This window comes from Gastrolobium bilobum, unplaced genomic scaffold (genome assembly GCF_033153095.1).
Source record: "Gastrolobium bilobum isolate Gb01-03AN ecotype WA unplaced genomic scaffold, APGP_CSIRO_Gbil_v1 utg3966, whole genome shotgun sequence".
Classification (NCBI taxonomy): Eukaryota; Viridiplantae; Streptophyta; class Magnoliopsida; order Fabales; family Fabaceae; genus Gastrolobium; species Gastrolobium bilobum.
The window spans coordinates 467,508-483,121 of record NW_026898636.1 but is presented as its reverse complement, the minus strand read 5'-3'; the positions used below and the strand labels follow the sequence as shown (position 1 = coordinate 483,121).

General features: G+C 33.3%; 2 protein-coding genes across 3 annotated transcripts; one reads left to right on the top strand and one right to left on the bottom strand.

Moving 5' to 3' along the window:
* Window positions 1–2,201: 2,201 nt before the first annotated feature.
* LOC133317910 (cytochrome c oxidase subunit 6B-like protein new16) lies at window positions 2,202–3,631 on the top strand. Of its 2 annotated transcripts, XM_061519812.1 has the most exons (4): window positions 2,202–2,336; window positions 2,453–2,590; window positions 2,701–2,776; window positions 3,136–3,631. In XM_061519812.1, the coding sequence occupies exons 1-4, from the start codon at window positions 2,253–2,255 to the stop codon at window positions 3,141–3,143; spliced, it is 306 nt and encodes a 101-aa protein (XP_061375796.1). In that variant the 5' UTR covers window positions 2,202–2,252; the 3' UTR covers window positions 3,144–3,631. The 2 variants fall into 2 exon arrangements, with proteins under 2 accessions (XP_061375796.1, XP_061375795.1); XM_061519811.1 differs by lacking the exon at window positions 3,136–3,631 and having other exon boundaries at window positions 2,701–3,099.
* A 6,929-nt stretch (window positions 3,632–10,560) lies between these two features.
* LOC133317912 (bHLH transcription factor RHL1-like) lies at window positions 10,561–13,876 on the bottom strand. Its single transcript, XM_061519813.1, has 6 exons — window positions 13,355–13,876; window positions 13,040–13,168; window positions 12,646–12,711; window positions 12,133–12,198; window positions 11,531–11,599; window positions 10,561–11,227 (listed from the first exon to the last, which is right to left on the bottom strand). The coding sequence occupies exons 1-6, from the start codon at window positions 13,874–13,876 to the stop codon at window positions 10,841–10,843; spliced, it is 1,239 nt and encodes a 412-aa protein (XP_061375797.1). The 3' UTR covers window positions 10,561–10,840.
* Between the last annotated feature and the right edge of the window lie 1,738 nt (window positions 13,877–15,614).

The following is a 15,614-nucleotide window of genomic DNA, read 5'->3' as shown; positions in this document are numbered from 1 at the left end:
TTTTCTTCATACCGAAGGCTTTTCATAAGTTGGCTTTTTATATTTATTCCAGATGAGGATCCAAGCATTTGAGTCTTGAACCTATTTGATTGTAGCACCAGTGTGGCAGATATGTCCTCTACTCTCCGGCAGGAAAGAGACCCTCTTTGAGATTGCATTAGTGTTAAGAGGACTAGAGAGAGCTAGGCACATAGCTAGGTACATGTACTACAAAAATAAAAGATGATTATAAGCCTATTGCTATGTACAAATGGGAATGACAACACATACACCACACAAATAATTGCTAATCGCGCATGCCCACAGGCCATAGCGATTATGTTCGTATAGTGTACCAGAGTCACGTAGTGACGTCCATTAGTATACTGTTAGCTTTAAAGATAACGCGGTACGGTTGCTTCATTGCATAATATATCATAACGGAGAATTGTCTCTTTCCAAACTTTTTTTTAAATTTTTTTACAAATTACACTATGTTCTCTCGAGAGAATATAACATAATGTAATCAATATTCTCCGAGAAAAAACACATAGAGTAATTTGTAAGAATTTGTAAACAAAAAAGTTTGTAAATATAACCTGCCCCTGTCATAATACATTAGATGTCTGTTATGGCATGGGATGCTTCTTCAGTTGGTTTATAGCCACATTTTAATCATAGTGGATTGAGAGTGCTAATTCCACAAAAATTGAATTAGACAAACTATGTAAGTCAAATCCTTTTTGGGAATTTGTACTTAAAAATTTATTGACTGATTAATTAGTGAACAAGATGTAATAAAGACGGAGAATAATAGGTTGTTAAATTCGTATATACTGTCACTTGCGTTTTATATGACTCATTGGAACATCACCTAAACTGACTTTGATATGGGGTGAATATAACACAATTAGGGTTGACTCAAAGAGGAGAAGATATCTACGTTCTTGCATTAATGCGGTTCTAGTGATAGGGATTGGCCGGTTGCAAGAATTTTCTCTCAAATTCCCAGTGAATTTTCAACGAGAAGAGTATACAATTACTTTTAGATAAGAATAGTGTGTATCCTGTTCGATCCTGAACCAAGTCTTTCATATAAAAGTTTAGATAAGAGCAAAATATGATTATTATATCCCTCCTTATCTTCTCCATCAAATAAGTCCATATTATTTTAAGAGAGACATATATACACTATATTTGTGCAGGATTGATGTACAATGCATATATATGTGAAAGTTTGTGACTTTCTTTCTTATGCATAAGACTTTCATACTCTTAAATAAAAATCAGGGTTATTAATAATTATAAAAAGTATTTTACTATTTTTTGTTGTTGTTAATTTTACCATTTCTTTTGCAAAATTTCAAAAATCAGAACCAACGCTCATCATATCTGCTTGATAAGGAGATTAATTTTTCTAAAATAAAGTATCTGAGTTTAAGTCTTGTGTATAACAAAAACAAATTCTATAAGAATTTGGTCTGTCAACTATATCTACCTTGCTCGGATTAGTTGAGACCCAAAGTGGCTTCGGTTTCATACACAAAAAATAAAATAAAAATCAATAAAAACAAAAGATAAAATGAAATCTAGATAAATTTTTTGTAATTACTAATAAAAATATATGAACTAAATTTAAAATAAAATAAAATAATAAACACTCTTATTTTCTTCAAAAACTTAAAAAAAAAATTGTTAGCAAGAAGACGATTCTCATAGCAATAATATTCAAGACCTTTTCACATAATAATAAATATATATAGGTAAAATCATTTCTGCAGTTGCTTTACGTACAACAACGACATGTGTATGGTTATAATTTCCCGTATTTAATACTTTCACATATATATATGACAAATATTTAATTGCTGCACGTACAGCAGCTGCAGAAATGTAAACCCCATATATATATTTCTGCAGCTGCTGTACGTAGAAAGAGAAAAAAAAACAACTTTAATGTTATAATTATGTTCTCCCGGGAGAACATAATTATAAATGGGTAGCTGTAGATAAGTTTATCTAAGGAGGCTGCAGAAATATTTTTTCATATATATATATATATATATATATATATATTTTACAAAAGAGCAGTAGGAAAACTCCTTTGAATTATCTTTCAAGTTTTATCCAACACGAAGGGTTACATCTTCTGATAACTTTTGGGAAAAGAAATATGACTTCCCTTAAAGCCCAGCCCATTCCAGCCCGGCCCAAGTGAGTCCATACATGCTGGGATTGCAGCTAATCGGTGCAAGTGCAACAGGTTTTCCCTCATGGCTGCAGAAGCTTACGCAGCAGCAAACCCTGACAAAATCCACGCCGATGTTCTCACAGAAGCTAGGGAAGCTTGCTACAAGGTCTCCTCCTACACTTTACTTTTCTGTTATTTCTGTTTTCTCTTCTTTCTTTTTCTTTTTTTTTTAGTTGCATTGCATGTTGATGGGATTTTTGTTTTGGATGGGCATTGAATAAGGCTCGTGATGCTTTCTATACGTGCCTGGAAGAGCAATCTGACAAGAAACCCACAGAGATTGCATCAGTGGGGTTGCTATACCCGGTTGAATGCAAAAAATTCAGGACTGAATTTGTCAAACAATGCCGATCTTCTTGGGTAACATAACATAACCCTAACTTCAACCCCGTTTTATTATTTATTGAATCTTCATCTTATATTCGTAAAAATCGATACTTTGCTTGATTGGGTGTTTGATATTGTGGCAGGTGAAACATTTCGATAGGCAATACTGCCAGAACAAGAGGGTTCAGAGACTTTTGGATGACAAAGGGTCAAGGAGAGGTCCGTTGTCCCTCCCACAGCCTTACACTTTCAAGCCAACTGCTTGATTTTCGTGAACCATTCCCGTAGTAGTAGTAATGGGCCATTGTCATTTCCCTGATTGCTTATACATGGTTTTTTAAGCTGTACATTCATAATGTGGTAGAGGATTTCTATACATGTTTATGTTTAATATTAGTATCTCTCAGTACTTTGAGTTCTTACTTTTGTTGATGTTGGGTTTAATAATCATAATAATAGAATTTTTTAACAAATAGCAAGTAAAATATTTGTCTTTGGGAGTTACAATAAAAGTCGTAGTACTAAGTGCTCTTGAGTGAAGAATACCCTCATTAGGTTGATTTTATTCATGTTGGCAGGGGTATAAAGATCGTCTTGGCCCCTGTCGAAGAAAGGTGATCACATCATGGTCTTTCCGTGGGTGGATGTTGAATACTTATCTGAGTCAGTTGCAATAAGAAGTTCTAAAATGGTTTTCATGCTTTGCAGTATTTTTGAATCTTAAGTGTTGCTTTACTTCTTGGTATTTTTTGGCATTATAGCGAATTAGTTTGGACCTGAAAACATGTATTTATTGACTCAACAATTTGACTATTCATAATGTACTCACTATGACAATAATTTAGTTCCCTCTGCTTCGCATGGTTCATGTTATGAAGGCTTGTGGGTGGCTACTGAACATTGGGTATCCAACTATCCATGCATTAGTGAAGAGGAAGAACTGGAAATAAGATACACCGGGTTAGTCTTTTAAGCAAAATAGTTCAAAGTCATTTGCATTAACTAATTTATCTTCTTGTAAACGGTAAATGATGAGCCTAAATATCCCGGTTTGAGGCTTTTGATCTATGTGTAATTTTCTGTGTTTGGTGAAAGCCCCTATTCAAGAAAAAGGAGGCAATATTGAATTTAAAAATAATCAAGTATGGCAAATTGATCAATTCATATTGTTCAAGGACGGGAAGAAAGCTCATCATAAAGAAATTATGATATGAAAAACTATATAAAGAGATTACATATTACGAAATATCACCAACTTTATTTAGTTCCCTTGTCTCTCTTTGAAATCTGAATGTTTATTAATGCCAAGCCCTAAGTCTGACCTTGAATAGCTTTGTGTTTGTTGAATGCTTTCTAAAGCTGTACTTTCACTCTCTTCCCAAGGCATCTTTTTGATTCCCATGTGATGCCTCATGTGTATATATAGTATAAAAAATAGTTCCAATTTTGGCTGAAATTAAAAATTTCATAATTGCTAGAAATCCATTTAAATTACTTAAGTTCAAAGTTGTGCAAATATTTCGATTTAGGCTTAAATTTGGGCATTCACTTGGAAATAATAATTGTTTGCCATGTAGAAATGAATAATTTGATGAAGATTCCTCATCCGTCTTATGGTTAGTAATATATGTAGATTTTGTTTGATTTATGACTCCACTTTTCTTTGGAGATATTTCCTTGTTTTGAAAATACTTGTTTCTGTGCCTTTTCTTTCTTCCAAACCTTCAGTTCACAAATATATCCATGAATGCAGTGAATACTTTGTTTGTCATGCAAGCAGTTGGACTGATGGTCAGTTAGCTACTCAGTAGAAATGTAACTAAAATAGATGAAATACCATTATACCAACTATCAGTTATACCAAAACATTAAAAATCTGGGGACTTCTGTTTCTCTCCCATCTTCAATTTGCTTTTTATATTGTTTTGGATATATTTTCTATTTGTATAATTTAATGAGATTAGACATCCAAGAATGATCTTTTGAGGGTTGCCCTGCTGATGAGGAATTTAGTTTTAGAGAATTAGATGCCTCTCTTCACTTAAGCTAACTTTGAAATAGACACAAGAACCTTTACTCTTTTAGTTGGTCTTCTTTTATTTTTATTTTTTTGAAATATATACATTGCTTTCGCAATTCGACCTGAGTGGGGTAAAAGTCAAAGGTCTCCCCATGAGCCTTTCTACAAGGGTCGAACTTTCGACCTTGGGATTCAACAACCACTTTTAACCACCGCGACCGGTATCCATTGGGTGCTCTTCTATTTAGCTAAAACATAATTTCTGTTAGGATTTGTGTGTGTAAGAACTCACAACTTACTAAGCAGCAGGGACACTCTGGGAAATGCAATTCAGAATTAGTGGTGGACCCTTTTGCTGCTTGTAAAATCAGTTTGCTATGGATATATCATAATATATCACTTTTGAGTAAGGGCAGCCTGCTTGTGTTCAACTAAAACATTGTTCTGTTCTGTTATTTGTTCTGCCAAATATAAATTGCAGACTGATGCCTTCTTTGTAGCTCTAATTGTTATTGGAATTCTCTCTTCTTTAAATGATTGGCGGTTTTGTATTTTAGGCATATTTAGTATAATTTTGTAAAGAATAGATTTTTGGTGGTGGCAACTTTGTAGTATGCTTTCATGAGAAATTGATAAGCTGTGGCCTCCCCAGCCCAAAGGCAAACTAAAATCCCTTTGTTGTACGACTGTTTTTTAAGAAAAATGGAGGACACGCCAGTTAACTAGTTTGTGAATACCATTAATTTTTTCCTTGAAAATGGGTAACAATGTTAAATTTAAAGAGGTTGCTGCTCTACGCTGAGATTGGAGATGGCCTGATTTTCTAAACTAGAACCCCCTTAATTTAAATATAAAAATTGAGTTAGTAAGCTGGAGAAAATACTCGATAATTGTGATGCAAGGATGTGCAAATTTGCGTCTCTTAATAGATGCATCGTAGGGCTAGGTTTGGTGTTTGATTATGTCAATTTTTAAATGGCTGAACTTGATGTCCAATAAAATTATATTTGAAATACAACTCAAGTTCAACCAAGGATCAAGTCATTGTATATTTGTATTATCTATTCGGTGGATGCCTACTATGAAGATAGAAAAATAATTTTTTTAATCAGATTCGAATATTACCAAATATTCCTAAGGGGTGAATTTTTAGAATATAATTAATTAGGTGAGAATATGGCAATACTCAATGCTGGTAAGAATTTGGAATGGAAAGTGTTCATAAGAAAGCTGCCGAGAGTATTTGTTTGATTGATTATATTCCTGAAGTGAGCGCACACTTATACATCAACGGTGAAATTTGCATTTTACCGAATTATACACTCGTTACTGTTTAAGTAATTGATGATAATATTGATGGCAGCATATTTATTTATAAAAAAATTAATCAAATTCAAACATATAATTCATAATTGATCGCATACATTGTCTTAAAAGTACCATATGATGTTGCACAAAAAGTAAACTTTATGCCAATATTCGATACAAATGGTTAACTCTAATGAATCACTATACTTTTTATTAAAAAACTAAATTGCTGCGAATTATTTATGCAATTTCACTTTTGGTGTATGAAATATGAACTAGCATTATTTATGTTGCAAGAGAAAAGCGTCTGTCAAGTGAAATTGAAATCTAAAACATAGCAAAGAATTCTAACCGCGGAAAATGCAGAAATAATTTGAGTCAAATAATATTTTTTCAAGAAAAAAAATCCTTTAAAATTAAATTAATATTAAAATAAATAAGTAAAAAATGTATTTTTAAAATTTTAGTGAATTTAAATAGGGTTTGTTGTTTGTCATTTTAAATGACAGAAGTTATGTTATTTTAGGAGGGAGATAGACGCAGAAAAATGAAAATCATGACAGAGAAAGTGAGTGATTTTTTTAATATAAAATTTAAATTAAAAAAAATTATGTGTCTGTCTCTCTCTTAAAATAGCATAACCTTGTGTCATTTAAATATGGTCCAAATTAAATAAATAAAAAATATATTATTGGTCGCTAATTATATCTTTTGTTCTTATCCCTTTCGGATTCTAAAACTTTTGCCTAGTTAACGTGCGAGGGGGGAAAGGGTGATGTCACGATGGTGTTTCACGCGCTGTAGTTTGTCTAATGTGGACGCACAAACATTACAACCTAATTACTGGTCCGTGTTTCCCACGCGTAACTACCGAACATTGGTACTTTATTTCCCGAATGTCTCCATGTTCCGCAAGACCCGATTCATTAGTTGTTGCCCACTATCGAGTTTCAGTTTTGTTTACATTATTATTATCGCCATCGGTATCTACTGACTACTGGCCATTGGTGTTTTTTTTGTCAAACCCTTATTTTAGTAATTGAATTAAGTAATATAGTTATATATCTTTCCCAGTTATTATTTTGCAAAGATATCCCGCTTTTTTTAGGAAAAAAAAAGGAAAACCTAAGAAGTTAAATTTATAAGGAATTTTGTTTTCTTATGTTGGAGCAATACTATTCCTCCTTCCTACACATACATAGGATTTTGCACCAGATTTTTTTTTTTTTTTTTATTTTTATTTTAGATGATAGCCTCCACTTATTAATGTCTCGGTAAGAAAGCATAGCTTCTCCCTTGCAATTGATGAAAAGCATTTCTCAATTTATAATAACAATGATTCAAATTTAACAAGTGTCAATTTCTGATGGCCCATTTGATGGAAATATTTTTAGTGGTCCTGCCCCTATGTGCTCCTTCTGTTGAGATTGACACTTGTATAAAAATTCTTTTTTACTCTCTTCTCTCTCTCCTGATTAATTATCATATTTTTATTAATTTGGACCACTTAAAATTTGATGCTCCGGGAGTACTAAAACTCTTCTCCCATTTGATCCACTTAGTTCTATCATCCAAATGAAATCATATTAAATTACCATTCCAATCGAACTTATTACATTATCAATATACTACCAAAGTAAAAGGAAATTGGGAATTTTACTTCAAAATATCAGCCTCAAATTTACTTCTCACGTTTACTACGATAAATTTTGTTTCCTTTATGTTGCTCTATGCCAATCAAAGGAGGACTGATTTAGACCAGCATTTCTTGCTTTAGCAACATACACTTGTGCAGGCTGATCAATCCTCAATCTCCAAAGTTACTAATATAATCAAGTTCAGCTTATGCTGGCAGAGGATGATTAGATGAGGCACTAAGTTATAAACACCATTACGCAATTAAACAGGCTTATAAAAACATCATAACATCTAAGACTCAACACCCACTTGCCAAACAACACAAATTAAATATTTTATTTCTAACATTTGCATCTACCTTGATTGAGAAAAATTTTCCCCACATCTAATAATTTCTTTCCACATCTGAACAGTTGACAAAAATTGAGGACTTATGACAAAAATTTAAAGGAATTGTGAAGGTGAATGATGTCTCATCCGCACGTTTCACATGAATAATTAAAATTCAATTCCACATTACAACTAGAGATGTGTATCAGTCGAATCAAACCGAATTTTTTGAAAAATCGAATAGAATTGATTTAAATAGTTCGATTCGAAAATGGTTCGGTTCGGTTCAAAACTGATTCGGTTCGGAAGTGATTCATTTTGGTTGGAAACGGTTCGGTTCGGTTCAAAATCGGTTCGGAATCGGTTCAGGTTGACCCGGTTTTGAAAAGAAAAGAAAAATTTAAAATTTAAAAAATAAAGTTATATAAATCAATTTGGTTCGGCTCGAAAACGGTTCGGTTCTTAAACCGGTTTGGTTCATGAACTGGTTCTTTAAAAATCGGTTTGGTTCATGAATTGATTTTTAAAAACCGGTTATTTTAAGTGCAGTTCAGTTTGGTTCATGGTTCGATTCAGTTTTTTGGTTATTTTGCACACTCATAATTACAGCTGAACCATTATTGCGAATTTATTCTATTTGTACATTTATTTATGTTTATTTTTTTAATAATTATATACACAGCAAGGTTTTAGTTATATTAAATATTTTGAGTAATTTTACTTAATGCAAATATTTGTATATTTGCCGCATAAAAAATAATTTCTTTATTTCTCAATATATATAACTTGAAAATGAACATAACAAAAACTAACGTTTTGTGTATAATTAAAGGAAAATATAAGAATAATATTGCATGATGACAAGTACTGCGGGGAGTATATAGTTATAATATTAAAGTTACTTTTTTTTTCCTTCTTAATATCTTTTCAAAACCTGTAAGCAGACATGGAGAAAAAAATAAAATAACTTTAATATTACAGTTAAATATTGTCGAGAGTACATAATTATAAGGAGGTTGTAAGACTATTTTTCATCCTACAACATGATAAATGCAAAATCCATAATTAAAAAATGACATTATTTTTATTACTTAGTGTGCATTATGAAATGGTGTTATAAAAATATGCTTATAAATTTCAATCAAACGGGCACACGGATACCCCTAATAGCAAATGAGGAACAGAGAGAGAGATAATAATAAAAAAATTATCTTTCTTATTTTTAGAAGAATAATAACAAAGCATAACAGAATTATTGTTTTTAAATTTTTTATATTCCGCCCAAATCTTGGAATAAATTAAATTGGATCTGTGAAAGAAAAAATTAAGAATAATTCTCTTTAATATTTTTCTACTTATTTATTTTTAAACTCTTTAAAACAGAAATTATTTTTTCCCCCTAATTACTTATCTCTAAATACGGGTAAGCTGAACTATATTTTAAATTTTATTCATATTATTATAGTTGTTGGGATGAGAATCCAAGTGTGAGTAGTAAAATTTTACATTGGTTAAAAATGTAATGTCCAAGCTCATAGCTTAACTCATATGATGGTAGATCTCCCTTTCCAACAACAATATGTTAACATACTATTTATTAAAACCAAAAAAAAAAAGACAAAAATATTACATAGTATTTTTCTTTCTCTTAAAAACTTATTCCAACACATTGTTACACTATCTCCTATGAGTAAACAAGACTTATTCAAAATTATTTTATCTTTAAAATAAAAAAATTTAATAACTAAAATTTATTTAAATAAAATTGTAATATGTTTTAAAGTTAATCAAAATAAATATTAGTAGAAAAAATAATTATTTCTTTGTTCATTCAAATACAAATTCTCGTTATAAGAAAATTTCCAGTGAAAGCAAGAAGCTAAAGTTGAGTTAATGCTTGCACGTAGTATATTTAAAATATTTTCTGAGATTTTGCTACCCGCAATACAAACTTCGCTTTTGCATAAGAAAAAAAAAAGTCATTAAATTCAATTAAACAAATAAAAAGCATAATAGCCCGTTGACAATTGATATTAACCTAATACACGACGTCGTCGCATTTTGATTCACGCTTTCTCTGTGGTAATGTTTGGCAGAAGATTTATTTTGAGATAGATGGAAAAGTGTAAGTGGATATTGAAAAATTTCACGTTTGATTCAGATTTTTGAAAAAAATAATAGACAAATAAGATAGATGAGGAAATGACTTTTATGTTGATTTTTGAATGAAATTCACTGTTACAGAATATCACTTGAGATGTGATATTTTGAGATAACTGAGAAAACGAAAAAATAGGTGCGAAGTTTCTCCCGAACATAAATTTTGCAAATTTAAATAAATTTTTCTGATAATATTTCGATCAACCAAATAATTTTTTTTCATTTTCCTACCAAACTCACTTTTCAATCATTATATTTATCTAGTATTCAAAATATTTCTCCTAAACCAATGCTGCATAGGGAAGAACCCAAACTCCCAAGCCGAAAGCAATTAGCTTTCGGATTTCGATTACATAAAAATATAAATAATTGCACATTTAACAAAAATAAAAAAATAAAAAATCCATGATTCCATCTTCCAAATTATTAACGGTTAATTGGGTTGGCTTAAAGCCTGAAGCAAATATTTGATAATAACTTCACAAGAGTAGTGATTGGTGAACACAGGGAGAAAAAGAAAAAAGCGCTAGTACACAAGACAGATCGACAGAAGGAAAAATGTAACAAAAATTCGAAAAAGAAAAGAGATCCGATTGAGAGAAAAGTAAAAAATAAAATAAAATATAAGAGAATCAGAAAGATAGCAAGGGAACGATGCATGAAATTTGGAAGTTAGCATCTGCTAAAGTGTAGGTAAATACGACGTCGTGAGAATCACCCGTGTCAGTGACACCTTATTTTCCTATACTTGAGAAAATCCACGTCATCATCAGCGTGTCAGCTCTTCTTTCTATTTCAGGGTACAACCCAACCAAACGGCGGCGTCATCACGACTTCGAAACGGAGGAGGAGTCTTTGACGACGCTGTCCACGCCGCCGTTACCCACAGTAGCTGACTGGACGGTCAACACGGACATGCCCGGAGAGGACGGTCCGTCACCGTTGGATGTGATGATTGGATTGTTGTTGGCGGTGTTGATCAAGGGGTTCCTGGCGTGACACGTGACGCCGGAGATGGCGTTTGCGAGGGAAATGGGCATGAGGCAGAGACCCTTGCCCTGCAGGTACTGCATGGCGGAGCCCATGTCTTCCTCCATGAGCTTGGCCACCTGCTGCTCCGTCATGGTGAGGCTCTCGTTGGCGGACGACGCCGCCGTTTGGTTACCGTTCGAGTTTCGTGGATGGATCCCAGCTTGAATACAGTCACCGCCTCCCTGCAACCACAAATCCACCACGTGACAGTGTTAAGAGAGAAGAGAGAGAAAGTGAGCACGCGTGCTGCTTTTAGATTGTCGTTTTGTGGTGATTGAGAATTTCAGAATTGATTGATTGATACAAGCCAAAGCCAACAGAAAAGCAGGTGTGACCTGTGGCAAGACTTCTCAATCCGACAATATTCGATGCGTTTGCATTCCCCTTTATTTCTTCTTATGGAAATACTCAATTTTTTTTTGTTAATTTTTTTTTTCTTTACTCTTGGTATAGCTTTTTGGATTATTATGGAATGAAAGTGGTACCTCAGAGGATATATCAGCAACAAGGGGAGCGACACCAGCTGCACCGCCCAATCTGCTCATGCTCAAAACCTGTAATCCAATTATGTTAAAATTAAAAACAAAAAGGCAGAGATAGGCGCTGCTGGAATTTTATGATCAGAAGCCCATACTTAAAAGTTAAAACAATTACTTTGAGTAAAGAATCCATGAAATAAATAACATATTACTTGAGAAGTATGATATCAAATTAAGAAATACAATGATCAAAGTATGACACACAAAAATTCAAAAGTTATTTCTCATTAAAATACACATTTTTACATGAAATCATGGTTATTATATTTATTTTTTTTTGTATTTTTACCAGAGTTTATATATATATATATATAGGTAGGATCCTTTGACACCGGTGTCAAATTTTAATTTTGACACCTCGTCTGTGAGCCATTAGATCAAAAAAGATCAATGGTGTCATATGCTTGCTAATCAGAGTCGTTGATTTTTTTTTATCTAACGGCTCTCAGACGAGGTGCGGTGTCAAAAAATTCTACCTCATATATATATATATATATATATATATATATATCTCAAAAAAGAAAATTAAAGAAACAGGGGAATCTTACCTTGACTTGGAGCTGTAGGAACTTGACATAATCGATGATCTCATCCAGCATGGAGGCCTTGTCAGTCTGTTACTCCACCAAAAAAACAACACTTTCAACAATGGAATGTTATGTTATGACCAAACCCAATACATTATGTACAATGTATTATATAATGTTCATGTGTTATGACCAAACTGTTCCCTCATTATTATTATTATTATACATAACAACAACTATACAAATCCCACTTGTTTTCTAGGGACCAAACCTTTTTTTTCCTTCCAGCTCCACATTTCAAATTTCAAGTAGGCACGGAATGACCGAATTGCCGCTACAGTGCTACACTACATACCAAAACGGACTACTGTTTTTGGAGAATGCTCCGCTCACGAGTTATGAACCGTGGTTATTTTAAGTTTAATTTTCAAAAGTATAGTAATACGACTTTGACTAAATATGACTCCTACTAATCAACAAAAGCGAAGATAACTGAGGATTGATTGTAATGTTAAAAGAAAAAAAGAGGGTTACCTTGTTGGCATTGGGAACCAGTTCCTGCAAGGCCTTCATTCTCTCCGCGATTCTTTCCCTCCGTAACTGCCAATAAACGTAAAACAATGATCATATTACTTATGTTTGTTTTGTTACCCATCAAATCAAAAGTAAAGAAAACAAAGTGACTCATGTCCTATTAAGGCGTTCTCTTTTTCTTTTTTAATTAAAAAGAAAAGAAAAGAATGGGAAACCCATAGTACTAATAATACGCCAGTTATGGGTCAGGCACTGACGATCGCATTTTCTATGAAAAATGTACGTTTTGATAATTTTTAGAAGAATGTTGCTAGGAGGAAAATGACAGGTGGTGTTACGGGGCTCAATTTTCTCGGAAACCAAACATGAAGCCAAGAAATTTAGAGAAACGTACCCTCTCGGCGATGCTGTGTGGGTCCGTGGCTTGACCTCTCCTGGCCCTGACCCTCTGCTTCGGCTGACCCAGGGTACCACCAGCCGAGGCCTGGTTCGTTGCGCCAACTGAAGCACCAAAATTCTGTCCCTGTCATTCCAAATTCGAAAATAAAAATGAATACACATGAACAACATCACAATAACATTTATTTATTTATTTATTTATTTATTGATAAAATAAAATAGAGAGAACCTGAGGATGTGTAAAATGCTGAGTTTGATCGGAGGGTTGGGCAGAGCCCTGGAGGGATCCGGAGAACCCGTTGAACAGAGCTTGAACGGAACCCTCACCGGCCTGCGCCGGAGCGTGAGATTTGAAGGACGACCCGTCAACGACGCCGTTTCTGTTTGACTCAAGGTCTCCGCCGCCTAACGACAAGGGCATCTGGAGAAGCCCTGAATCTCTGGACATGAGAAGCTGCTGTTGGAGCATGAGAGCCGCCGCAGCCTTGTCACTGATCTGGTGGTTTTGGAATTTGGAGGCCAGGTTTGCTTGTTCGTCGTATGGGAAAGCGACATTATCAGCGTCAGAGGGTGGCGTTTCGTCGGAATTGGAGGAAGGGTTGATGTCCCATAAGGGCTTAGGGTTGAGGTCGAGGGTCCAGGATGAAGAAGGAAGGTTGGAGAGCATTTGTTTCAGGAAATCATCGTGGGAAGTGGGTTCGAAGTGGTTGAGGTGATTCATTTGGATCTGCTGTTGGTTATTATTATTATTGTTGTTGTTGTTGTGGAGAGGAATTTGAGAAGAGTTCAAGAGGGAGTTAAGCCCTTGCATTTCTCTGCTACAAGGCTGCATGAGAGATGATTAAGGATAAGTAAGGTTGGAAGTCTGAGGGTGTGGAAGTTACCGCACAGGGATTTTGGTGTTTAAAACTTAAACATTAGAGAGAGAGAGAGAGAGAGATGGGAACACGAGTTCGAGAGAGCATTGCATTTCAGGATAAACTCTGCATAGAAACTGTATTTTGGAGTGGATATTAAATACCCAAAGATGAAGGAATACTTTTTTTAAGTTTTGTTTGTTTTTGTTGGCATTTCTTATTCTAAGTTTTTGCACTTTCACAAAAAGGCCAAAAATCATAAAATCTTCTGATGGTGGTTGTCACAGCTGGATTCCTGACGCGTGGTGCAGCGTTCCAGTGGCGCGTCAAGTTTCCCAAAATAAAAAATATACATAATTGAATTTTGTATGAGTTTGGTGTTTGTCATTTTAAATGAAATAAGTTATGTCATTTGAGAGATAGAAACAGAAAAATGAAAAGCGAAGATCATGAATAGAGAAAGAGAAAGTGAGTGATTTTTTTAATTTAAAATTTAAATTTTCATTTTCTGTGTCTGTATCTCTCTTGAAATGACATAACTTTCTGTCATTTAAAATGACAAACACTTTTTCCATTTTCTATATATATTTTTTAAATATATGTTAATTTATTTTTATTTTACATTAAAAAATATAACGTATGGATGAACAGTTATTAAAAAATATTCTATATTTTTTAAAGTATTAAATATTCAGTTTTTTCAAGAATTTTTTGTTTTTATCATTTGAAAATATAGGCTAATAATACCTTAAAAATAAAACGGTGATAATTTCACAGTAAGTGTAGCATAGGAATGACGCATCATTATCCTTTCAATTCCCCCCCCCCCCCCCCCCCCCCCCCCCCCCCCCCCCCCCCCCCCCTCCTTTTTCTTTTTCTCATTGTCTCATTTCCATTCCAGTTACGAACTATGAAGTTTGTGTCCTTTTTTTCTTTGCTAGTATCAATTCTCGTAAAAAATATACGCTCATATATATAAGAGCTTAATTTTTAGGCATTTTTGGTATCAAAAAACTTTTATACTGTCATCTCATATATCATTAAGTTAACAATATATTTATTATTTGAAAGTGAGGCATATATCACTTTTGTCTAAGTACAAAGTGCGACTCACAGGAGTATGCACAGAATTTTTTTCTTTCAAAAATATCATGCCAATTTTTAAAGTTGTTAAGAAAAGAAAAGTACATGAACCATATAGTGAATTAATATATGGCAGTACCATAGTTTGAACGCGCTGGAAATCTGTATTTATTGACAGTTAAAAGAGAATTGTCAAAAACAGAAAAATTACAAATATTTATTTGGGAGAGCATGTATTAAAAAAATAATATAAAATTATCAATATAACTTTTATCAAATAATATAAGTTTTGAGATTGAATTAATTCTTTACATACATCACCAAATCATCTTAATTCTATGAATTTCTTAATATAATTAGAGCATTTATGTATTGTTCACTCATCCACCCTTAAAATTCAATAATTCTCATAAAAAAATATTAAAAAATATAATATAGAATTATTAATATAAACTATCAGTTCCAGTTCCGAAAATATGTTCCTGCTGGACTGGTGCTGAAAGAGATCACCTCCATATATTATAGTCACTGTCAATGATGAGCTCAAAAAATGCGCAAAGCTATTGGTTTGGGTCGAGGAGCCCCTTTGATTCGTAATGACAGGACGCTTAGCTCATATGTGATATCAGA

Excerpts from the sequence above, each read along its gene's own strand:
- LOC133317910 (XM_061519811.1), top strand. The coding sequence starts at position 2,253 with ATGGCTGCAGAAGCTTACGCAGCAGCAAACCCTGACAAAATCCACGCC. Across the intron at positions 2,337-2,452 it reads CTAGGGAAGCTTGCTACAAG|GCTCGTGATGCTTTCTATAC; the intron begins GTCTCCTCCTAC and ends GCATTGAATAAG. Across the intron at positions 2,591-2,700 it reads AACAATGCCGATCTTCTTGG|GTGAAACATTTCGATAGGCA; the intron begins GTAACATAACAT and ends ATATTGTGGCAG.
- LOC133317912 (XM_061519813.1), bottom strand. The coding sequence starts at position 13,876 with ATGCAGCCTTGTAGCAGAGAAATGCAAGGGCTTAACTCCCTCTTGAAC. Across the intron at positions 12,712-13,039 it reads CACACAGCATCGCCGAGAGG|TTACGGAGGGAAAGAATCGC; the intron begins GTACGTTTCTCT and ends GTTTATTGGCAG. Across the intron at positions 11,600-12,132 it reads TCCTACAGCTCCAAGTCAAG|GTTTTGAGCATGAGCAGATT; the intron begins GTAAGATTCCCC and ends ATTGGATTACAG.